At 29.2% G+C, this 27,319-nt stretch overlaps 1 protein-coding gene across 2 annotated transcripts; it reads right to left on the reverse strand.

Moving 5' to 3' along the window:
- Positions 1-1,006: 1,006 nt before the first annotated feature.
- LOC129905370 (pH-sensitive chloride channel 2) lies at positions 1,007-27,319 on the reverse strand. Of its 2 annotated transcripts, none has more exons than XM_055980841.1 (7): positions 26,526-27,319; positions 7,043-7,152; positions 6,154-6,558; positions 5,940-6,098; positions 2,641-2,796; positions 2,166-2,512; positions 1,007-2,097 (listed from the first exon to the last, which is right to left on the reverse strand). In XM_055980841.1, the coding sequence occupies exons 1-7, from the start codon at positions 27,050-27,052 to the stop codon at positions 1,807-1,809; spliced, it is 1,995 nt and encodes a 664-aa protein (XP_055836816.1). In that variant the 5' UTR covers positions 27,053-27,319; the 3' UTR covers positions 1,007-1,806. The 2 variants fall into 2 exon arrangements, with proteins under 2 accessions (XP_055836816.1, XP_055836817.1); XM_055980842.1 differs by lacking the exon at positions 26,526-27,319 and adding an exon at positions 13,567-13,858.

Raw genomic sequence — 27,319 nt, forward strand, 5'->3', positions numbered from 1 at the left:
AGATAAACAAAAACAATAAAATGGCAGCATTCAGTGCGGTATCTTGCTTCGCTGATGTGGTGGCGACATCTGGTTGTCGTAAATAAGTTTAATTAATGTCGTTTTCTATTTTCTATTGACGAGATTCAGAATGATATGTGAATCTGACAGCTGAAAGGGGGTGGGGGGGGGGGGGGGGTGAAGAGAGGAAATAGCGGAAAAATCTCAGATTTCATGATCTATTTTTCGTCTTGAAATTCAAAAAAATGAATCTGAGATTCAAAAATCTGAATCTGGATTTTTATCAAGATTCACGCATACAAGCACACGCACTTTCACACACACTCCTCTGTTTGACATTTGCCTGAACATTTGTTGTTGTTTTATTTAAAAAACAATTTTTATACACACAGATTTCGTACACAATTAAGCCTTAACTACATTGGCTCAAAAAGTGAAAAAGTGAACATTTTCAAACGCATTTTTCAGGTTAGGCCCCCATTCGTTTTCTATATCCGCAAGTTCATACATATTTCACTAATTATTTCTCTATTTACGTTGGCTAGTACTTATCAATTAGATATATTCGTTATTTTACATTTTTAAGAAACTCGGAATGTTTTTCAGTTTCCGTTGTATTCCGATTCTAGGGTAACTATTCGAAAGTAAAGAAATTAACTAAAATATTTTAAGTACCAAACTTATATCGTATCATACCAATACTTAACGTATGTACGAAAAATACTTAAAATACCAAACATACGAAATATATACGAATCGGAATTTGTAACGATATCATTGATGCGAGTACTCATTTTGCCGTTACTGTCACAGCGCTAGTCAATGATAATGCGTTGAAGGCTTGTCAAGTTCTTTATAAAAGGTAATACCTACCTCTAAAAATAATCCGCCGTGAATGTAAATATATGGCACTAACCCTATAAGCTATAACCCAAGTTATTAAAAGGTAAGGTAAAAACCCAAGTTATTAAAAGGTAAAATTTAAGTCAAATAAAAAACACAAAAATATTTTACAATTATGTACACATTTATTTATTCACATTCAGTAACGTTAATAACATAAAATCAAATAATGTATTCATTTTTCTTTTTTATAAAAGGTTATAAATATAAAACTTGCATTTATTAATAAATTGCAATATTATTTTTTAATCGATGTATGTAGTATGTATGTATATATTAGGTATATGGAGATTAAAATTATAAACAAAGTGAAAGTTTTAAAAAATACATTATGGTATAATACTTAAACAAAAAAAAAAAAAAAAAAAATAATGACATAACTATAAGAAAATAAAAATTAAACATTTGGTTTTGTGTCTGATATTTTATTCTGACATATTTTTTTTTGTGGAATCTTATGCATAATAATACACTGTTTTCAGTTTAATCACATTAAGTTTTAGCAGCCTTTTTAAATTTTGCTGCTTAAAGAAAAACCTTAATTTGAAAACCAAGTTAGTAAAAAAATTAAGAACAATAGAAAAAATCCTCAGAATAAGAAAGGAAATTTTTAGGAACACTTTGCACAAAACACACAAAATTATTTTGTTTCTTTTCTTCACTAAATAATAATAACAAATGTTGACTATTAAATATAAATAAATACATAAAACAATAAAGTTACATATACAATGGTAAAATATTAAGTTTAAATTCAAATTTTAAACAATTTTAAATTTGAATTCATTGGCTCATCAGTTCCATAAAAAAGAGATTGTGCAAACGTTGGCGTAGCTATTTAAAGCGAGAAAATTTTAAAACCTGAAGACCTGCTTTGAGGTCTTTTGATAACAATGTTTTTTTTTACAAGCAATAAACAAAAGTCCAGAAAATTGCATTGAAACAAATAAATGACAGAGGGAATATAAACCTTGCCCTTCTGTCAATCCAAATGGAGATTTCTTGAGGCGTCATTGTTGTCCAACCACTGCGATTGGAGTTGCCATTGTTCTTGTTTCCTCCAACAAAGTTATCATCTATACTGATTGAGGCACATTTGGACATGTTATTGTTTGAGCCCTTTTCAACATCCCGTGTTAAATTGCCATTGCCAGAGAAGTCTTCTTCACACTGAGTTGTGATAATGGGAAGAGTCTAGAAATTACAAAAAAAACATCCAAAATAAAGAACCAAATTTAAAATTTTGTTTAAACTTTTCTTACGTGAACAGTTAAATAATTGTTGTAATTCTGTGATTCTCTATTACTATGCTCTGATTGTCCATCGTTTAAGCTGGAACATGATCTTGACTTTTGCATTCCCATATCTTTTCGAGCTAATCGTGGTGTAAGTGTAGACTTTAAAATATATTTACTGTTGATCTTTTTCAATTCGACATTCTTCTTTCGTCGCCAAATTGTGTTTACGAAAGCAAATTCGACCAAACTTCCAAAGATGAACAATGTGCATCCCAAGAACCAAACTTCTGAAACCTTAATATAACTGACTTTAGGTAATGTTTTTCCTTGTGCTGATGCAAGAGTGATAAACGTCAACATAGTACTTGTTCCTAAAAGACAAAAACAATCATAAACATGCGATTTAACAATTTCGGTATACATGGTGTATGAGTAACTTTTATTTTTTATTTTTCATTTATTTGATTTGAATTGATTATTTTGAAAAATAAAAGCTTACCTAACATAATTCTTGGCGCTGATTGATCGGCCTGCAACCAAAATGATACCCATGAAATAGCAACAATCATCATCGAAGGCAAGAAGTAATCCATAAGATAGTATCCAACTTCTCGGGTCAGATGTACTGTGAAACTTAGTGAACTGTAGTTTCCAGCTAAAAATAAAAAATGATCAATAATGTAAGTGCGCCATTGCCTAAATTTAAACCATTATTCTAAAAGATATTTTAAAATAAAGGTATTCCAAGAGTACACAAATATAAAACAATAAAGAAGAACTCGTGAATAAAAATGACGAATAAAGTAAACTTTATCATACTTTTGTTTCTTTTCTATTCGACAATCAATCTTACTGTAGGAATCAAGATAGTGACAATTTAAACATATTAATTCAGTTCTTTGAATTTATCTATATTTAGTTAAATTGAGGGCTTAATGTTGAAGCGTTATGTAAAGTGCGAAGTCATTTATTACTAATTGTCTGTAATTTAGGTACAACAAGTTGCTATAAGAGTGCTTCCCCAAATGGCTTTCTTCTTAGCGAAGAGTAACTGAAACACAAAATTAATTTTTTAAGTAAATAAGTTTAAACCTAATGTGATTTCAAGTTCTTGAATGCCTCCATTCGATTTTTACTTGCGATATAGGTACTATATATCAAGTTATGCATTCGTACAAAAAAAAAAAGTTGAGATAACATTTTTCCATGACATTACGATGGTAGACAATGCCAAAAAAGTGGGTCCCGGAAGTCCGTCTGTCTGTCTGTCTGTCTGTCAGTCTGTCAGTCTGTCTGTCAGTCTGTCTGTCTGTCTGTATAAGGAGCTACAGCCTAAACGGATGGACCGATTAATGTCAAACTTGGTATGTAGCGTTATTCTGCGACTCTCCAGAGGGGTTTTTGGAATTAATTTTTTTGGACCAAAAATAACGGTACTTGTCATATACCGATTTTAGCAAAATTGAAATATCTCGAAAACGGCTCTAACGATTTTGTTTAAAAAATTCAAATGTTAGTTTTAAGCTAAGGTCTATCTTTCAATGAAAAAATTTTTTTTTGAAAATCATTATTAACGGTACCTGCCATAGAACCGTTTTTTTCAAATCCGATTATCTCCGAAACTGCTTATTCGATTTCAACGAAACTTTTTGTGGAGAAGCATTTATATAATTTAAATATAAGCCAAAAATAAAATTTTGAAAAAAATAATTTTTGGATTTTTAAAAAAAATTTGAAAATTTTTTTTTGAAAAATCAAATTTTCGAAAACGGGACATTGAACTTTTTTGAAATTTTGTTTTTAGATGTTGATTAGTGATTTCTACCAAATGACATACCAATTTTATTTTAAAACTTTTTTTCCAAAAAAATATTTATAAAAAATTAGTTTTTAAAAAAACGGCTCTAACGATTTTGAAAATTTTTTTTCTAAAAATGCATGTTAATATATCAATCAAAACTGCATACTTGTTTTGGAGGGCAATTTAATTTCAGATTTTATTTTATTTTTTAAAAAAACGAATTTTGTTTTTTTTTTCCAAATTTCTATATAAAAAGTCTTAAAAATTTAAGCAACTTTAACTCTAAGAGCAAGTTCGTGCGACCCAGTCGTGCATTTTATTTTCTATGTTAAGAGTTTTTTTTTTTTCAAAAGATAATTTCAAAACAATTGACTGTTTTGCGTTATTATTTATTTCGAATGCAATAAAATACAAATATAAAACAATGGATAGAGACGTCAAAGAATTTAGGGTCTTAAAAACGATACTATGTTCATTTATGCACGGTATTTAAAATATTGTATTTGTATATAATTATACATATTAAAAGTGAATAAGTTGTTGACAAAGAATTTGTCAATCTAACATAAAAGATAAAGATAGGATAAACATTTGGTGTGGGTGATGCATTATGAGGCACTATAGGTTTCCGGAACTTCGTGAAAAGTCTTACATTAGGTATGCTAGATTGTTCATGTAAATTTAGTATTGAAAAATACTTAAAATTCTTGTTCATTTGAATAAAATCTAGTAAGAATGTTACAAATGCATCGCGGTTGTTTATAAAAACTACTGGGGTTCACATTTATGACCTGTAATTTTTCAGGGCTTACTGTCCATATCTGAATAAATTTTTTTTTTAAAAATGTGACTTATATTAATTATTATTTCAACGTTTGAAAAAAAGTAGTAATAATATTATCCTCTTAATTATGCGTATGTAAATAAGAATAGGTAAGAGGTAACTACTTATATACAATTAAAGTGAGACCCAACTTGATTACAACTAAACTCGTTAAATGTACAATAAAAGTTTTATGGGCACTTCTTAAAAAAACAATATCGTAAACGATAACATGTTAAACGTAATAAAAACTTTTGGAGCTAGCAGACTTTTCATAAGAAGATCGAGTTTCTACTACAATCTACACATGATTTTTTGCTCGAGTAAATAGGAATGTATAATAGTAGTACTGCCATTCCATTTGCATTTTTAGAAGACTTGTATGGGTCTTCTATAATGAGCCCTTAAGACCTACCAAGTTTCAAGAAAAAAGATTGCTTCTTCAAAGAGATAAACTGGAAACAAGGTCAATATGTCTTCTCCGTTACTTTGGAATGGCCGAGTACTAGATTTCTACTCATGAGTAGTCTACCACCTCCAAAGTACAAACGAACAGAGTACAGAGCTGTGTAGAAGCAGACTTACACATTTTGACAGTTAATTTACTACTGTATGCATTTCATTTACTTAAATGAGTGCATCTAACACCATTGTATTAGCCCCGTTCCATTGGAGTTGGTAGTTTACTCATGAGTAGATCTAGTACTAAAATTAACACATGATCTTCTATTCGAGGGGATAGGAATGTGTAGTTGTTGTACTAGATTTTTACTCACGAGTAAATAACCATTTTCAATGTAACAGGGCTATCTTAAACCTAAAACACGGGTAACACATAGCTGGTTACCAACACCGATCCCTGAAAAGCACTGGATAGTGAGATAATTTTAGTCCGAATTTTATTCTGACTCTTTATAAAAAGAAAGAACAGAAAAATTTCGCCATTCAAAAGAAATAATGTTGTTGTTAAAAGCTGCAAAGTTAACAAGTCTTCTTTTTTTGTGTAACTTTTACTAGCCAAGGAAAGGGAAGGGTAAAGCATCAACTACGTGTGTATTCTAAGACTATTTGCTTGGGACTCATTTTTGACTAGGCTAGATTTTTTTCTGTTAATCTGTTAAAAATTGATTGAAAAGAAAAAATAAATATAAACAATATAAGAAAGAAAACTTACCAAAAGCTCCATGCCGTAAATCATTCAAATCAGCATTAACTACAGTTTCATTAGACCACGAACTTAGCAAAACATATTCAGTTAAATGTAGATCAGGATCAAAAGTAACCGGAGATTTTGTTTCCCAATGAAGAACCAACTCTGATGTATTATACATCCCTGTAATAAAAAAAATTGTAACATCTACAATCATATTAATCTATACCAATCTTACAGCTCTCTAAAACCGTTGAACAAGATTGTTCATCGAAGGGAAACTTTTGTAAATTCATCCAACAATACAATGTTGCCTGAATTCTTGTCGAAATGATCACAGTGCCATCTGGTGAGATCGATGTAAGAATATCTTTTTCGGCTGTACCTAAAATACTTGAATCTCGTTCGTTGGCAAAGAAAATATGTGGCACCCAAAGTGTATCTCTCAAAGATTTTTCGCCCAATATTGGTTGTTTACGTTTCGGGGCAACTTCTTTGAATACCAATCGGGGATCAACAAAACGCAATTGTAACAATGCATGCATTTTAAATTGCAAATCGTGAGCTTCTAAATTTTGCATAAAATAAACATAGGCACGAGTGTGTACGTCGACGGGTAGGCGTTCACCTTTTTCATTGAAGGCTGGAAGCAAAAATAAAAACGAAAAAAATAAATAGTTATAACATCTTTATAAAACTACTACAGTTTATAAACGGTTTTGTTCTATACATTTTTCATAAGAAAAACATGCAGTATATAATTTTGAATCAAACAGAACGTGATGATGATGACATGTTGTATGATGTGTTTCAAAGATTATTACATTTATGTAGATTTTTTCACTGAATAATTAAGGAAACAAGGAAAATTTATTATATTCCGAATCATTGACTAATTGAAAACAGTGATTTAACAATATTTAAAACAAATCATATACAAATACTACATCATCATTTATATACACACATTCTTAATGACAATTAAACAAATGTCAATGAAGTAAATATTGAATTTATTGCTGCATCTTTAATTTTTTTTTCTAACTTCTGTCATATTTACTGAATAGCGCAATGTCAAGTTATTTATTCAATTATTTAATTATAGGCAGTAAATTTTAATAACTTACTTATTGGCCTTTCGAGGCGATCATAACGGCAAGGGGCCGTCAGCCGTTGAATCAGTTGTGTTTGTGACAAACTGTCAGCATCGATTAATGTTGGACATTCTTCGTCCGATCTGAAAGAAAATAATGTCAAATGTCAAAATAACCGTATCATCTGTCATTTGTTCATAGTTAATGCAATTAATGCTTTATATTTTACAGTTTTTTGATTCATTAGCAATGTTCCATTGGAGGTGGTAGTTTACTCGTGAGTAGAAAAACTACACATTCCTATCTCCTCGAGTAGAATATCATGTTTTAACTATAGTATTAGATCTACTCATGAGTAAACTACCACCTCCAATGGAACGGAGCTATTAAGTGTTAACATTGTTGTTACAGAACTTTTACAAATGTTAATTAGCTGCAAGAAATAATGAATGTGTCATTTTTTACCATAGTATTATTTAACTTGGTGTAAGATTATGTTTACAGTCAAGTGATTATTGCATTAGTAGGTATATCAGTAATTCAAGTCATGTCTCATGTATTGAGTTATGGCAAGTTGAATGGCCGAAAGCAATGTTGCAAAATGTTATGAATGAAATCCATTAATTGTTTTAATTAATGCAATTCCAGCTGAACGCGTTTAAAGGTTACTTATATATTGACATCTAAATGTAATAGATTAAAATAAATTGTTTATTGTAGGCTTAAGCCTACAATAAAAAATTAATTTTAAATATAAGAAAAGTCACCTAATTTGTTAAAGAATTTGTAATAGATTACTCTTTTTGTTACTTTATCTGACATAAGAACATTGTCACTTTATTAAACCGGAAAATGGTTTTTAAATAAGGATCTGCAGTAAGTTGTGAAAGAAGAAAATGCGTAGGATGAAACTTGTGCTATTTGTTTATGGAAAGTACTAGAGTGTATACAGCGTCTATTTGGATGTGGCTTTGTTATAAAGGCAACAGCTAGATAAGAAGCCATAATTTCTTAAATATGTAAGCCAGTCGCCAGATCACGGTATAAAACTACTATAAACTCGAACAAGTGGTAAAACTTTGAACCATATCTTAAAAATCTTCAATCTATAATACTTGAAAAAAAAGAATTTTAACATACATAAATCGGTTTAGTTATCTCATCTTCATTTTTGCACGTTTACTACTGATAAGACAGTAAATATCCCACCGTTTCTCTTACTTATAGCAATATTTTAATTAACTCTTTTACATTTTGTAGTACAATTGTTTGGTTTTCGCTTTATATATAATATATAATTAAGATCACTTGCACGTGTTTGAACAATTGTATTTTAACAATATTGTTAAACAAACAAACAAAACTTCGATATAAAAGCGTCATTCATTATTGAGGTGATCTCATTGTTTCCTGACAGATTGTGTAATTTTTCAAAAAAAAAAAATACTTACACCTACAAGTTAATATCTTGATTAAAGTATTTTTTTTTTAAATAATATTTATTTATTTATAAATGATAAAATTCCAGTTTTGTTAAAGCAGAATGCAAATTAAAATTATATAAGTAAATAACCCCCATGCTGGCTGATTTATTGTGGTAGATTTTCAGTCAATCAATAAAGATAGTACTACTGCTGTCTGATCAAATGTCATAACTGTCAAGTAAATATTTGAAATACAAAAACAAAATGAACAATCTTGATGTGCTTCAATTTGAGTGATAGAAGTCTAGGTACTGTCACGATATTTTTAGTAAAGTATTGTCAGGAGTACTCTGCTTGTCACCAAGTATAATTATAATTCTCATTGAATGAATCAATAAAAAGACGCGTGGATAAAGGAAATTTATTGCCAATTATTTTTAAAGATTGTTTATTTATGGCAAACGAAGGTATAATTTCTATAAAAGATTTAAACACGATAAAGACTTAGGAAGATAGAGCTAGTTTTTTTGTTGGGTTTTTTATACTGCAATTTTTAAAAATAAATAATCACCTGAATGAAAATGTACCACCGGTATCAGTTGTTTGATGTTATTACTACAAATTGATTTTGGTGGATACGCCTTCAAGTTCAAGAGACGTATTTATTAATTTGGTGGTGTTAAAAAATACTACTTGTTATTTTTATTTGTTGGAATAATTATATAGAATTAACATCAATAACACAATTAAAAGGAATTCCACTTGATGTAGGGTTTTAAGTGTTTGATTTTTTTTTTTTTTTCAATTTTGAATTTTGATTAGCAATCAATTTACAAATTTTTGGTCAAATATTTTCTTTAATTTTATTGTTCTTTACAATTCAGTCTGGAGCTTTTGTGACTGGTCAATATTTGCTTAAGATGTTAAAAATAAAAATTTTGAAAATAAATAAGATGAGTACAAATTTTAAAATCGAAGTGTTTCTAAAAATAGTTGGTAATTTTTGGCGTGTGTTGTGTGTAATTGCTGCTGGCTAACCCGAATGACAATTATAGCCCTTAGTAATAGACCCGAATTTTGCAAAACTCTATTTTAGAAATTAATAGTAATAAAACATACTTTTATTTTATTTTTATTTTTTATTTTTATAATAATATGCAACTAACAGTTTAATAAAAACCAATTATAAGATGCATTGAAATTCAATAAATTAAGCACAGTAAATTTAATAGAAAAAAAAAAATAATAATAATTGAAAATATTATTCAAATAATAAACTAAGGAAAAAATTTATCTAAACATAATACCTATAATTTGTACAAAAAGAATTTTCATTAAAAATACATTTACTTCATATTGATTGTTATAAAAGTAACTTTTTTTTTTTTTTTTTTAATAAGAAAAAATGAGAAATTAAATATGAAAAAAAAAAGAAAAACAAAAATTGTAGACCGAGTGTGAGTACCTAATAGTAAAACTAATGATTGGTATTTTTGGAAAGGTCTTTAAATTATGTGAACCTGTCCTGTGTAAAAGTATTGCAATCGCTAAATGGGACATTCCAAAATTAAACCGCAATTACAGTTTGCAGTTCGAAAAGTGATAAAAAGTACTCAAAAAATGGTTACCAACAAGATAGATTTTCTTTCCAAGATACCAAATAAATAATTTAATACAAAATAATTTAATTCAGTAGTAGAGTCAATTGGGGTAAGTGCGCGCACTTTTCAATTTAAGGCGAAATTGTGAAGATTCTGTAAGAGATATCAGCACAAAGTTTTTTACATTTGATAAACCTATATTTTGGGAACAAGAAAACACAAAAAAAAAGTTTTTTAGTTTAAATATTTCATATGATTCAAAACAAAATCCATATGAAGTCAAAGTGCGCACTCTTGCGCCTAAGTCAGGATAAGATCGCGCAAACTCTTGGGTAAGACGCGCACATAATTTTAATAGAAATCATGACAGTTTACGGCTACTAAATTTCTAAAAACTTAATGTAATACTAAGTTAAACAAAACGTTCTTTCAAAAGTTCTAAGTTTTCACTAAAATGAATGAAAATATTAAAGAAAAAACAAATTAAGTTCAAATACAAAACCTTTATTTATAAAACAAAACAAACAAAAAATGTTTCTAATTAAATCAGAGCATTTCTTTTTTGGAATTCATGAATAACAGCCTTCGTTTCTCAAGATTCAAGTTTAAAAATTCTCTGTACTCTAAATCAGATCAAAAAAAGAAAAGTTTAATATGGGGAGAAGTGCGCGCTCTTACCCACAAAAGGACTGAGTGATTTTACCCGCAAAGGAACTTTTTTCTTATTTATCAAATTTATAATAAAATAAAACAAAGTTTAACAAATTTTTGACTAAAATCAAATATGCACTGTTCAAAAATATATGCTACTCTCGGTATCTAATGCTGCCACGCCGACGCCACACACTTTTCCAGAACAACTTTTTTTTTTGTTTTTAGCCGGGTTTTTTCAACCCTCTTTTAAAATAAAATGGAGCTGGGAACATACTCGTAAAAAATAATATTTCGTAAGTTTATCAGGTTTATCTGTCCATTTCTTCATCAAAATCCTGATACAAATTTATTAGGGTTGCAAAACAAAAATTTCCCATACAAATTTTGACATTATTTCGTTTCTGTAGAGATACAATTCTTGGTTTTAGAGGTTTATCTGGGATATAATCAGAATAATCTTAACCTTGTTTTTGTTGACAGATGATAGTGAAGACAAAAAATGATATTTAAAGCATACAGTAGTATTAAATTTTACCAGTTTTCATATTCATAGTTTGAGGCATAGAGGAAGTATTATTTTCCCTATGATTTGAGAGATGATCTGAAGCGACTTTATTAACGTTAATTTTACCTGGAAACCAATAAGTAGTTTCATTAAAGCTTACTTTTAATTCATATATATATATTGTATATTTTAATTTAAGTACTTAAATGACAACCTTATTAATAGACAAATAAATAATTAAGTGACAAATTATGTTTGCAAAAATAAAAACTTGTCAACAATGCACTTTACACATTATTAAGTAATATGATGCAATTAATCATTTAAATTAATATTCTTTTCTGATTTTATAATGTTTTGAAATTATAAAATTAAGAAATCAGGAAACCACACGAAATGTTTAATTTTATTATCTTTCATGTAAACAGATCAATCTTATTCCTTACCACACAAAATATTGATGGGCTAGCGATAAAAAGTTGAAAAAAGTATCAAAATATTAGCAATACTCTATGTAAATATAAATATGTACTCATGTACTGTACATAGTAAGTTAATCGATTGCTTTTGATGACACCAAACAAATTGTTATCTATAAAATTTTATCGCTTTATTCAATTAAAAAGTAACAATGTACAGAATTTGGAATGGAATTTGTTGCGGAAATCTCTGTTTCAGTAAAAGAAAAGACAATACAAAGAAGATACGAATAGAATATGAATAGATTGGTATCTTTTTTTGTTTAGTACAAAAATTTTTTTTTGTTGAATTTTAATAATATTTTTTGTTTTATTATATTTAAACAATATTATTCATCCCTTTAAATAAATTGTTAATTAAAGAGATAACGTAATTGGAGGGTGACTAATCAAAGAGACAATAGGTTTTAAAATGGATGCGACATTTCATAAAATCAATTGAAATTTAATTACTTATCAATAAATCTAATATCCGTTGTTTCTTTTTTTTTTCTATTTTTTAGCTCAAGGCAATTGAACAACAGTTTATAAAAAAAACTGAATTGCAAAATATTGAAATTGCTTTATAACGATGTTTACGCGTAAAGCTAATTAATTTATTTGTATTTCAAATTTGTTTTTAAAAAAACTGATTAAAATCCTGATTTTGAAAAAGAGAAAAATATATTTTTTTTTCAAGCCAAGTTTGTTTTTGAAAAAAAAAAGATGCAAATATACAAATATACAACGAAAAAACCATAAATCTTTAAGCTGAACATACAATTTTATCTCTACATTTTCCTCTGCGTAAACTGTCACATATAGTTTTGTGTAGAAATTAAATTGTTAAATTTCGTTATGTTATAAAAATACAAATTGTAAAATAGCGGATTATTATTTTTTTTCATGTTTAGGTACATCGCAACACAATGCGGCACTATAGCTTCTGGTGGAATTTGAGAATTAGTCAATTTTTGGCCACCCCAAATTATGTGTCTGACTCCAAAAAGGGAGTAAAAATCCGAAAAACTTGTAACTAATGTATTTTCGATTTGAGGATAGGTCCTTGATAGGATTTTCTCATTTACCACTTGCGTGGTAAGTGTACATGTTAACACAGAACCAAAATTTTGATTTTGATTTACTACCAAGTACATAGTGAAATATAAGAATTTCTTGTTGTTATAAGCTGTGTTGTTTTGGTAACTCAGTACTTAGTTCAGTAAAATTTTGCACGGTAAACAACAACAAATGATTGCTAAGGATAAATAAAAAGTTTTTATTTGTTGGTTTACAGAGAAATTTTTTTTCTAAACATATATATTTTTTAACCTTCAACAATAAAGGATTATTAAAAATAAATAAATGTAGGTAATCGTTTATTGTTTTCTGCAGCATGAAATATGAAATGAAAATGTTATCTCAGTAAAATACTGAGTACAAATAAAACACGGCTATAAGAACAATCTTTTTAAAAAAGTTTGTCATATTAACATGATACTCTAAAGTCTTAAACCTTCTTTGATATTTGAACCTTATATGCACTCTAACTAAGAACCAAGTTGCAAGATTCTGTTTTTAATTTTGCTTTTTTTCTTTGTGTAAAAAAACTATCTCAATTGAACACATGATTTAGCATTGACTTAGTAGATTAAACGCTTTTTAAACTGTAAAATCCTCTCTGATACCAGCTTTTTGACTCTCATCAAATAACTGTAGGTTCTTTGAACCATATCGTTCTCACTTTCAGATTTTGTTCTATTTTTTTTTATCTAAAAAAAATAGTTGTTAACCACTCCTTATTAAATTATTAAAAAAAAAAAAAAAAAAAACAATGTATGTCATTCTCATTTTCCAATAATGACAATTGTATTTATTACCAATAAACTAGAAAAAAAATTAAAAATAAACTTACACGACAAGTGCTATTTGTGTTGCTGTCAAGTATAACACAATTCCGATAAAGAATTTTTTAATGGTTTCATTTATTAAATTCACCATCTTAGTTTTAATTTGATTTTAATAAATTCCTAGTTAAAATTTATTAACTTTTACTGTACCGAATAAAAAAAAGTCACAACTTAAAATTATAAAAGAAATCGGTTTCACAATTTAATTGGTCCTCAGGAACCCACTTATATGAGGAAAGCACAGACTTAGCATGACACTTCTGTAGCAAAGCAAGCTAAAAAGGCATTTGTACTAAATTTTGTCTTTAAAAACAAAAGAGAGCTCTTTAATATGAAACAGTAAAGCAGAAGGTACTAAATTGCTACGACTTACGTGTGCAATTGTAATTGTACCTATGTTAATACATACATTTATATAATTAAGACTGTTATTTTTATAGGAATGAATTTTAGAATTCACCAATCATCAATATCCCTACATTTTATACACAATGTATGTAGTATGTAGGTATGCAATTTTTGTTTGTGTTTGGTAATTAAGAGATATGAGAATTTTAACGAAAAGTATTTTTTACCAAAAGAAAATATAATTCATTGAAACATTGATAAGAGTTGACATCTTGTATTACTTTGAAATGATAATTCAATTTGATCTCGGTCTCAGTTTCAAGAGAAAATAACAATTAAGAGAGATTGGAAAACTGCACATACATTTAAGAATACAAAAAACTAAACATGGAAAAGTTGTTGTTTGAGGGATATTAATCTGTAGATTTATTAATTATTTTTAGACCAATGAAGTTATGTACATGCCTAATGTAAATAATTTAAAAGCAAGTTTTCGTTGTTGATTCTTAAAGGAGCTTTTCCTTTAGGAAAATACTTTTTATTTAAGTACAACACACTTTGTTAAACGAATGAAATGTAAATGCATAATAATCCTGTAATATGAGTTAGTGCTTTTTGGTAGGGTCACCCCTACCAGGAATAAGATACCCTAAATCCCGAAACCAGCGCTGCAAGCAGGAGAGGTTGGTGAAGGTACCCCAATTTTGGTATTTTGTTAATTTTTTGAAATTTTTTTTTTGGTCCACAAAATTAAAGATTATTAAACTCACATCAGGAAAAAAATTCTCTTTTAAGGTATTTCTCTGATTTTAGGTGTTTGTTAAACTAATTAAGTAAAGTTTGTATTCCTTCCTCTATGGCTATGATCTAAGCAGAAACTACAATTTTTTTTAGATATTCTTAAACTAGCTTCGTTGCCATGCCAAATGCGACCCCACGACTCATGAAAGGGTTTCTTCGTACTAGAGGTAATTATCATCTGAAAGATTAGCGACGACATTTTCTTTTAACACGCCTCTTAAATTATTTTAAATTTGTTTCAAGACCTCAAGAAAATTAAAAATAATTCTTTCATAAGACACGTTCTTTTTGTGGTGGTAAAATACTCATGAGTGCTTTGCTAACGATTTTTAATCAAGCGCACTTTCAACGAAATAAATGCAATTGACATTTAAATGTACTAGATCATCTACGCATGAAGAGTTGACCACCTCCAAGAAAATATGTAGGTTTTTACTAGAGATGCCGCGAACTATTCGGCCACTATTCGGTATTCGGCCTATTTTTCTGGTATTCGGTATTCGGCAGAATAGTTAAACTATTCGGCCGAATACCGAATACCAAATGGAGAAGAAAAAGACATAAATTATTATACCAAAATGTGTGTTTTATTAAAAAATTGTAATTTTAGTACTTATAATCTACTATAGGCAAGTTGTGGTGAATGAAAACTATTTGTTCCGCATTTGTTGTGTAGTAAACGTTTACGTTTATCTTCGTAAATGCTTCGAAAATAAGTCTTTTACTGTAAACACTTGTCCCAGGAGAGGAAAGGTAGACTTTAGCAAATGTTGTCAAAATTGGAAATTTTGTAGTAGGTATGTGTAGACCACCACTTGTATGGGTCCGCTGTTCGTTCTTGGCGAATAGTCCTCATCTCATATGTAATTCGATTTCAGGTCTACCTTTGCAGTAGTAGGTAGTCTGTTCAGACATTTATTTTAAAAGTAGTTCAGTTATTCATCGTTACAATACGAAGTTGTTGGGAATTTTTTAAGCCACATCTATTCTTGAGACTAAGTATAAAATTTTTGATATTACCAACGTTTTTTTTCTGATTATCCTTGGCCGAATATTCGGCGGCCGAATATTCGGTATTCGGCCGAGGAGCGTGGCCGAATATTCGGTATTCGGCCAAATAAATGTTCGCGGCATCTCTAGTTTTTACTCTTAAAAAGCAAATGACAAGTTACGAACGGCAACTCTTTATGCAAGTTATAAAAAAAGATTCTTTATTATATATTCTTAAGTCTAGAAATAAATTTCAGGGAGTATTTTTAAAGCATAAGCTTGCCAACTACTGAAGAATTTCATATTAACGTGACAATAAAACAAGCCCACAGAAAACAAGATGAATCTAATTGTGATGATGACAATATCCTCTTGTGATTGCTAAAATCAATCAACATTTAAGCAAGCTTCGTTAAACAATATTCGATTTTAAAATTACTTTAATGAAAAAGGCATCTATTTTTTATTTTTGTAACAGTAGATGGCAGTTAACATGAGTTACTAAATTTATTTAACGTGAGTTACCAAAATATTTTCAAATTTTTCCTCGAAAAATTGAACAAATGTTTGGTTGTGTCATTAATTTTAAAAGCTTGTAATTTTTTATGTATGGAATCTTCATTATAAACAAAATAAGATTCTTAATTTCACAGAAAACTTCATACTGTCGGGCTCTTAAAACTCGTGTCCGATTTTCGTAACAAACTTTTATTTTTTCCAAGCAAATGCCAAAAATAAAAAAAAAATGTTTTACTTAATCATGAAAGTAATAGTTATGATGCATTCATAAAAAAAGACAGTACTTTCGTATCAATTTATATTAAAATTGACAAACAAAAAATTCATTTAAGCATTGGAAAATTTTCTGAATATAACGTGAGTTACCATGGAATTGTCTTTATGTTGTTCTGTCCGAGTAGATGGGATTTGGTTTGATTTCGTTAAAAGTTGGTCCCTTGAAAATCGCTAATATAGTACTAGTGTTACTTTATTAACAACGAAGGAAAAATGCTAATATGAACACCTATCGTTAGCGCCTGATCTTAATATTATTGATTAATAGTTTGGATGAGTTTCAAGAGGAAAAAAAATATACAGAGGGGTGGGATCCTAGAGTACTAAAACGTAAATGAATCAGGTGCAAATGCATTTTGAATACTCTTATAAGTGTGATGAATGACGTTTCTGCTCCGTACATAAAAGTAGGTAGTGGGGCTGTAAAAGTAACGACAAAACGAGTACCCGCATGTATACGTTACTTTTGATACTAGTACCCGCATCAATAATATCGTTACTCGTTACTTTCGTATGTTTCGCATTTTTCGTATATTTCGTATGTTTCGTGTGTTTCGCATGTTTCGTTACTTTCGCATGCTTCGTACGTTTCGTATATTTCATGTATTTGATACGTTTCTTATGTTTGGTATTTTAAGTATGTTTCGAACGTTGGTATAAGTGTGTAAGATTTTTTTTTTTTTGAAAAAACCAAAAACAATTTGTATAATCTAAGCTTCATTTTAAGGCCGTAAACATTAGTTTAAGTTGCTTCGTTCTCATGTTATAAGCGTTTGAAGGTAGCTATACTGATTTTTTTTTCGATTTTTTTTAATCAAACGTGAAAACTCTTTTTGATTTTTTTTCTTAATTTTCGACAAAACTTTGGAAATTTTTTGTTTATATTCGTTCCGTAATCTTATCACAATTCTTTAGAGACCCTTATTTCAAAAGTACTTCGCGCAGATCTCGGAATATTAACACTTCAATACAACCATGTCGAACAATTTTTCATTTTTTTTTCTATTGAGAGTGATTTTCAAACCTCGTTTTCTTTGCTTTTTTTTTTAGTTGAAAATTTTGCACTGAAAATAAACAAATTTTTTGAAAAACAAAAAACTTTTGTACATCCTTAAGCTACATTTCAAAACCATTAACAAAAACGTCATAATCACATTAGTTGCGGAGCGGCATGGGTATATTTCGGCCACATAGAGAAAATACCAAAAACGTCTCTTAAGATGTTTCTGTATAAATTATGTATTATCGATAATACAAAGATACCTTGGCACTACTGTTCTTAACGAGACAAAAGTAAACTCCAGATAATTATCTGGAGTTAGCATTCCGACTACGGTTACGATTTCGATACGAGATGCTAAATGCGACAAATTGAGTGTATCACTTCGTTTCTTATCTCATAATATCGGATGATTTAGTATTGAAATTAAAATGGTGTCGTTACTCGTGTGTTTCGTATCGCGTATGTTTCGTTACTTCAGTACCCAGTAACGAAACATACGAGTAACGATACTGTTTAGAAAGTAACGTTTCGTTACTCGTTACTGAAGCAAATACCCGCATTTTAGTAACGAATACATACGATTTGCTACAGCTCTAGTAGGTAGAGCTTTGAAAATTTTGCACTGAAAATAAACAAATTTTTTGAAAAACAAAAAACTTTTGTACATCCTTAAGCTACATTTCAAAACCATTAACAAAAACGTCATAATCACATTAGTTGCGGAGCGGCATGGGTATATTTCGGCCACATAGAGAAAATACCAAAAACGTCTCTTAAGATGTTTCTGTATAAATTATGTATTATCGATAATACAAAGATACCTTGGCACTACTGTTCTTAACGAGACAAAAGTAAACTCCAGATAATTATCTGGAGTTAGCATTCCGACTACGGTTACGATTTCGATACGAGATGCTAAATGCGACAAATTGAGTGTATCACTTCGTTTCTTATCTCATAATATCGGATGATTTAGTATTGAAATTAAAATGGTGTCGTTACTCGTGTGTTTCGTATCGCGTATGTTTCGTTACTTCAGTACCCAGTAACGAAACATACGAGTAACGATACTGTTTAGAAAGTAACGTTTCGTTACTCGTTACTGAAGCAAATACCCGCATTTTAGTAACGAATACATACGATTTGCTACAGCTCTAGTAGGTAGAGCTTTTTGCTGTTCAATGAAGTATTTCTGTTCTGAGCTGTTATAGTTTGCTGTTCCTTGACGCTGCAGTCTGGAACAGTTTTTGTTGTTGTTTTCTGTTTTGAAGTTTCTCCCAATACTGTTCTGTGTTATCCTGCACTGATCTCACTATTTCCTTATAGAACAGAACTTTTTTCTATTATGTCAGATTTCCGGGGATTTGGGTTCTTGTCACTTTACATAGTACCTAATGTGGTCAGCTTTATTTGACATACAATTTGTTTTAATTACTTCAACCTGTCATTTTTTCAAACAAGCAAATATTTTGTTATTGGTTTAAAACAACATAATGTTGGATATAGTCTATTTAATAGACCCGAGCTCCAGAGCAAAAATAGAACAAATTCGTTCAAGACTTTTTATTGGCGATTATGATTCCTTGGCATACAAGAATACTCCAGCCAAAAGTGCTACTAAATCCATTGGTGCATTTCTGAGAAAACGGCAACACTGGTCGGTTTTCAGTTTTTTTGATTTAACTCGAAAACCAAGCCTGACTTTGAAATGGTTCAAAGACACTTTTCATAGCAAATTAAATTTTCTGTCAAGTTAAGATGGTTAAAAAATTTTAAAAATTATTTTTGTCTAAAATTCTAACCTAAAATCAAAGAAAAAAAAGTTAAAAAATTGACAATTTTATTTTTTTTTACTAAATCAAGTGGCATTTTGTGTATGTAGCCGGGACGTCCAAACTTTGTACTAATGAAATAAAGTAGAGGTAAAATCCTTTGATAATATGCAATTTTTAATTTTTTTTGTCAAGAAACAACTTAAATGTACCTATTCAAAAATTAGCACTTTTTCTAAATTTTTGACTTTTTTAGTTAAAAGCAAGTTTTTAAAACTCGATAAAATCGTATTAATTGGTAACTTTTAGACTTTTAAAGTAAACATACTTCGAGGGATTGATTTAATATAAACTAAATATGACAAACAAAAAAATTTATTTGCATCCTTATGGCCTTTTGTGCAATTTTGTGTATGTGCATTTTTATAAATTCGGGTCGAATGGATGGACGGAGAGCCATTAGCTTTGGTCTATTGCATAGAAGAACATTTAATACCAACTCTTTTACTGTTTTCAATGGCCTGAAAAACAATTCTTGTAAAATCCGCGACCAACGAAAAGTTTCTCTTGAAAAACGAAAAAAATTGTCTAATGAGTTTGAAACAAAATAGGTCAGGGAAATTAGTAAATCAAATTGCACTTTTCGCGGGACAAATTTTTTTCATGGAACGTATATAGGTGAATGTCCTTATCGTAAAAGTGAATTTTTTGGGATGATAAGATATCGGGAACAGCCGCCATCTTGGAAAAGAGTTCAGTGCCGTTTTTATTTTATAACTCCATTTTTACTCATTTAAACCAAAAATGTCCGAGGGTAGACTTATTATCAATTAAATTATCTAAAAAATGATATACAAATGAATTCCGTGAGTTAGTTCAATTCAATTTTATAGTCGGTCAAAGTCCGGGTTCTTCTCGCAAGGTTAAGACAATATGACATTTTTTCAAATATCTGAAGAACTTTTGATTTGTTGGGGATTTTCTTAAAGTATGAATTATAGCACTTTGAATTATCTATGAAATTTGCCCTTTATCGTTACTGTAACCAACATAATGTATAAGCCATCTAACGTCGAAGTTCACATTCTACTATCCAAAAGTGAGAAAATAACAAGTTTTCTTCTATTAGACCGAGCAAATTTTTGAAGTGGAGGTATAACCAAAATATAAGTAAACAGTTTTTTAACTATATTCGTCTAAATATTGAATTCAAAGTTTGAAATCTTTAATGTTAACCTTTATATGGTTTTCGAGGTTTTAAATGAAGTGAATTTTCCAATTAATGTGAATAAGCTCAAGTGACACTATTTAAAATTCTAAATATAAGAACTGATGCCCTGTCATTTTTCCTAAACATGAACACCTCAATCTCAGCATTACGATAAGTATAACTCAAGATATGAGGTGTGTAAGCTGTTATGTTTTCGAGACTATTGTGTTTAATTTTTGATTGTTTATTTGATCTATTGAAATCCCAAATATGTTCAGTTAAAAAATCGTATATCATGACTTCGACGTTTGGTTGCCTCTACAATGTGATGGTTACAAAAACAATAAAGGTTTCATTTCATAGATAATTAAAAGTGCTATAATTCATTCTTTAAGAAAATCCCAAACAAATCAAAAGTTCTTCAGATATTTGAAAAAATGTCATATTGTCTTAACCTTGCGAGAAGAACCCGGACTTTGACCGACTATAAAATTGAATTTAACTAACTCACGGAATTCATTTGTATATCATTTTTTAGATAATTTAATTGATAATAAGTCTACCCTCGGACATTTTTGGTTTAAATGAGTAAAAATGGAGTTATAAAATAAAAACGGCACCGACCTCTTTTCCAAGATGGCGGCTGTTCCCGATATCTTATCATCCCAAAAAATTCACTTTTACGATAAGGACATTCACCTAAATACGTTCCATGAAAAAAATTTGTCCCGCGAAAAGTGCAATTTGATTTACTAATTTCCCTGAGCTATTTTGTTTCAAACTCATTAGAGTATTTTTTTCGTTTTTCAAGAGAAACTTTTCGTTGGTCGCGGATTTTACAAGAATTGTTTTTCAGGCCATTGAAAACAGTAAAAGAGTTGGTATTAAATGTTCTTCTATGCAATAGACCAAAGCTAATGGCTCTCCGTCCATCCATTCGACCCGAATTTATAAAAATGCACATACACAAAATTGCACAAAAGGCCATAAGGATGCAAATAAATTTTTTTGTTTGTCATATTTAGTTTATATTAAATCAATCCCTCGAAGTATGTTTACTTTAAAAGTCTAAAAGTTACCAATTAATACGATTTTATCGAGTTTTAAAAACTTGCTTTTAACTAAAAAAGTCAAAAATTTAGAAAAAGTGCTAATTTTTGAATAGGTACATTTAAGTTGTTTCTTGACAAAAAAAATTAAAAATTGCATATTATCAAAGGATTTTACCTCTACTTTATTTCATTAGTACAAAGTTTGGACGTCCCGGCTACATACACAAAATGCCGCTTGATTTAGTAAAAAAAAATAAAATTGTCAATTTTTTAACTTTTTTTTCTTTGATTTTAGGTTAGAATTTTAGACAAAAATAATTTTTAAAATTTTTTAACCATCTTAACTTGACAGAAAATTTAATTTGCTATGAAAAGTGTCTTTGAACCATTTCAAAGTCAGGCTTGGTTTTCGAGTTAAATCAAAAAAACTGAAAACCGACCAGTGTTGCCGTTTTCTCAGAAATGCACCAATGGATTTAGTAGCACTTTTGGCTGGAGTATTCTTGTATGCCAAGGAATCATAATCGCCAATAAAAACTCTTGAACGAATTTGTTCCATCCAAAAGGGTCTATTCAATAGACTAATAAGGGAAGTCCAAAGTATTTAAGCATAACCCAGTTTTTGTATACCATATGTTAATTTAAAGGTTATAATTTATAAAGAAAAAATAAATTATTTCAAATGAAAATTTATTTTTCCTAAGCATTTAATTGAACAAGAAAAATCAAGGTTAATAAATTAATATATAATCAAATACTCTTAAGTTACTCTAATTACGTTTTTCATTTATTGATTTTAATTAGTTTTCTTTAAAAAAAAACACCTGTTTCAAAGTTGTTTATGTTCTTTATTGATGTCTGGTTACAGTTAAATAAATATATCTCTGTTGACGGTGTTAGTTTTAAAAGGTTTGAGAATTGAGAAAACTTCAATTGCAGGTTACGATAACAAAGTAAGAATACAGATGTAGTTCACACACAGAAGAAATTTAAAAAAAAATTAATATTGAATTAAAATTAGTTTACATTGTCTCATCGAAAATTAAAAAAAAAAACACATTCAATTAAGTAAGTAATTCAAGAAAAATAAGTACTTTTTTAAAAAAAATTATATTGTTTTGAAGCTTGTGGAGAATGGAGAGATACTTTTATATAAATTGGAGAAAAATTATTTTCAAAGAGAATCTTTATTTAACTCTTAGTTGCAATTCGATTAATTACCAGAAGTTAAACATTTTTAATGTGTGTAACTTTGTGTCTAACCTTTGAAAAAATAGGCATAGTTATAACTTATAACTTTCATTAATTTATTCAGAAGTAATTTAATAGTATTTAGAAATTATAAAAGATATTCAACAGTAGTTCAATAAAATCATTATTCATTTAAATTGAAATCAAATATACATCTGTTATTTTAATTCGTTTTCAATGATCGTTAATATTTCTTTTTTGTTGTTCGCTTAACTGCTTTTAAGTCAGTTTGAATTTGTCTTTTTAATTGATTGATTGCGCCTATTAAGAGGTTTTTTTTTTATAAAGGACATTTGTTTTTAATGAATGTTTAATCAACATAGGCTAGACAATATGAAAATAGAAGTTAATGACGACAATTAATGAGCAAAAATCAATCATAAAGGCATAATCGTTAATAAAGAAGTTACCAAGAAATCACTGTTTTTTTCTGTTAAATTAATTGCATTCAACTATTGCTACACATATATATCTATAGGATAGGCGTTTATTTTATAAAATATATGAAAGGAATTACTTACTGTTGATTCTTGAAATTTTCGGAGGAAAGCTCAAAAAATTCAAAAGAGTACCGAAAAATCCGAACTGGAGTGAAATCGGCTAGGGTGATAGTTGACTGTTTATCAAATTCAAAAACGACGCGTTCAAAACAAAAATCGCTATATTTAATTTTGGTGGAAACAAATTAAATGTATAAATCCTTAAATTTTCTGCAAATTGTGGTCAATTTTGTTCTCGTTTCGTTATGTACTGTGTGAGTTGTTAAAAAGGGTTGTTTTTAATTCTATCTTCACATCGTAACGTTTCTTGTTTCTCCTCTACTCAGTGACTATACTTAAGTGATCTCTTTTGAATTATCATTTCAGTTTTGTTTATTTTCGGCAAATATTTTTCTATTTTATTTTGGGAAAGTACATATTGAAAATACAACTATAGAAGAGTAGTTAAAAGTATTTCAAAACACTAACAACACAAAAAGTATTCTCACTCCTTTAGATCTTTCCAAAGTACTTCATGTTGTATTTAATTGCATTCAGAAGTTATTAAAAGATCTGAAGTAGGTGCTTTAAGGGGGGAAATCCCTCCGGAATTTTTTATTTTTGCATTATTTTTTTTTGCGTAGTAAATTTATTTATCAACCGAAGAAACTATTTTCAGTGGTCTTAGCCTTAAATAAAGCCTCAAAAGTGTCTAGATAGTCCCGAAACCAATGCGCTCCGAACCTACCATAGTACGAAAACGAAAACTTTAAACGCATTTTTTTCGAAACTAGTTTTTTTCCGCGCCGTGCAATGTTACTCAAAAACTAATGAAGCTATCGACTTGAAATTTGAAGCAAATTACTCCTTAAATCATTGGCCACAACATGAACCTAAAAGTTGAATAAAATTTGTACAGTAAATATTTTTTCTAACTACTTCTTTGTAAAAAAAACATGTTTTTTTTCGTTTTTTTGATTTCTAATTTTTATTTTTCATTAAAAAAAAATAAATTTAGGTTCATGCAATGCGTACTAATATCATCCAACGGAAAAAAATTTCCTTTTTGATTTAAGATGATTTCCTGGACCTGTACATTGCACGGCGCAAACTAGAGGCGTCAACTTTGAAAGGCTCCAGAGCCGCCATTTTGTTATTTTTTCATTTCAAAAAAATTTTTTTCAATTCTTGATAATGTCAGTAATATCTTGTCTTTTTCCAAATTTCAATAAAGTGCTTTCTTTTTTTCATAAAAAAATAGTGAAAAAGGTGTCGTCTGGAGGGATTTCCCCCCTTAAGGTCGGTGTTCTTTGTTCTACCAAAGATCCTAACTACTTAAGTGGCTGGTATATCTATTCAGGAAGCAATAGAAGTGAACATGAACGCTCATAAAATCTACGAAATGTCTAGACCAATCTTAAGTTATAATCGATAAAACAGAAAAATATTTAGAGAACATGGAAGAATACCGGTCTTATGATACATTTCCACCGGCACCTAAATTTAGATTTAAGAGAATTCACGCAGAATCTTTTCTTTATTACTAGATTTGATTTGAGTCGCATACAAATCATGAAGATTTACAAATCTCATCTTAATCTTCTTAAAAGGTCCAACGGAAATTTAAATATCATTTAAGGATTAATTTATTCACACTCCATTAAATTTAAAGTCAACATTTAAAATGGGATATTCTAAAATTCGTATGCGATTTGACAGATTTTTAATGGAGACTTTAAGTATAATGGAGAATAAATAAATTTGGCCTTAGTTTGTAAGCACTTAAAAATATTTTGGATTGCAGAATGATTGTTTCTTGGAAAATGTTTCCATTTTTTGCGAAATCTTGAAATCATTGTTAAGAATATACATATATATATTATATATGTGTCCATGATTATGAAATTGGACTAAGTCACTTTTTGCATTGTTTAAATAAAAACGTACATAATAATTTTCTTATAACGATTTAATTGTATTTCTTTTATGAAATCACCGAAGGAGCAATAAAGAAGTATATTTACTGCAATTTCGCTATCAAATAAAGTTTACCCCTTATATAATAATTATTTTTAGGCTAGATTTAGTCGTATTTTTAGGAGTGACTTGGTCCATTTTCATAATTAAGGGCACATATGTATATATTTTGTTAACATTTAAAAAAATTTATTTTAGATTTCAAGGACTAAACTCAAAATCCAAAAATTCTTCTAATTCTTAATAATTATAATTATAATAAATAATTATAATTATGATAATTATCAGAGCAAGGTGGTTTTAAAATTGTGGTTCGGCTTTGGTTTTAATTTAAATCTCACCGACTTAAGTGGATTTTCAGTGGTTTAACTTTGTTTTACCCTCTGATTGTTTATTTTAACATTCTTCAACCTTTAAATAGATTTTAACCTCATATATACCGTCAATTTCAGAAGTTTAAAACTGCTGAGTCAATTTTTAAATACTTGTGCAATGTGCATTAAATATCTTAAAAAAAAAATTAAGTTCATTGTATGAATGTACTTAATTTGTTTCTTGAAAAATTCTTACAGTTTTTCCCGAAATCTCGATTTAATTAATTTATTAGCCTTTTGTGTTTTAACATTTTTTATTGGTTTTGATTTAATTAGATTAATGCGTCCAGCATAAAACTATCTAAAGTTAACATCCTGTGCAAACGTAGCTTAAAAGGCTTTTGGATGTTAAAAAGTTGTAAAAACTGTGATTTAAATATATTTTAATAGAAAATATAGAAATTAAGTTTCAAAAACTTTCAAGCAAATATAAAACCGGATTATGAGATCTTGTTTTGAATTGCAATGTTGTTTTTGTAGTAAAAATAAAATAATTATATTTCAAGAATGCTTTTTTTTTAATTTTATGCATATTTCTAACATAATGAGGAATTTCTATAACGGCTTGACGACACAACGCAATAAAAAAAAGCGTGTGAATTAATTAAAAGAAAATTATAAACAAACACAATAATTCAAGGACTTTTAAGAATATAGAAAGTCAAATAAGTGTGTAATAGCACAAGAAAATACTTAACTACGCCGCCTAGTATATAATATTTATGACGACAGAATCGGTAATGAGCCCATCATGTGAGAAGTCACATGTCTGATGTCGGCCTTAATCGGATCGATATTTTTTTTTATTTTTTCATTTTTGAAAAAATAAACAAGGTTTAACTTTGTCTGGGATATAGAAGCAGCTATTTAAACGTAAACAATAAAATCTACTACAATATTATGTCAACTAACCTGAAGATGATCTCTCCTGTTGGTTTGGACAAATGAATGCTGGCATTAACCTTAGCACTTGGTATAAGTCCATGTGCATCTTGTTCATATTCGTCAGTTGATGTCGTTATTATAGCTTCACTGCCATTATTGGTCGATATGCTCAATACAATTGTTGGACCATCATTGGAAGTTTCCATTGGAATCGTCCTCATTGTAGAACTTATTTCCGGGACATTATTTCGATCGGTCTTAGAATTTTTACCACCAGGTGGCTCTAAAGAATTACCACCATTTGTTCCCCCAAGAACTATGGATTCAGATTTTAATGGAGCTTCAGTTAGATCTTCCGTTAAAGTTGTCGAAGCTAATGGATCTTCGGTAACGAGCAGAGGAAACTCGGTTCCGTTTGTGGTTTGTATGAAATGTTGAACTGGAGGTTGAATTTCTTCACCTTCCTGTGTTATTATAAGCTTCGTTGTTGCGATTATAGGAGCAATTTGTATTAAAATGGCAATAAAAACCGTTACAAGATTCAAATTCGCCATGGTTTCTTAAAACAAACACAAAAAACCGCGAAATAATAAAAACAAACAAACCCGACTTAAGATCCTCTGTCCCGCTTAAAAGCGGCCGTTAAGCCGATCTTTTAATATAAAAGCCTTTACGCTCGTCAATTCCCGCGAAAAATTCAAAAAAAGTAAAGCTTATTCACAACTTCAAATAATTGTGCACTTAAATGAAGATGAATAATTATATTGGAGCTCGGAAAAAACTGCGTTCAAATCGTGCAAGCTACAGGTGGAAACTGAATG

This window comes from Episyrphus balteatus, chromosome 1 (genome assembly GCF_945859705.1).
Source record: "Episyrphus balteatus chromosome 1, idEpiBalt1.1, whole genome shotgun sequence".
Classification (NCBI taxonomy): domain Eukaryota; kingdom Metazoa; phylum Arthropoda; class Insecta; order Diptera; family Syrphidae; genus Episyrphus; species Episyrphus balteatus.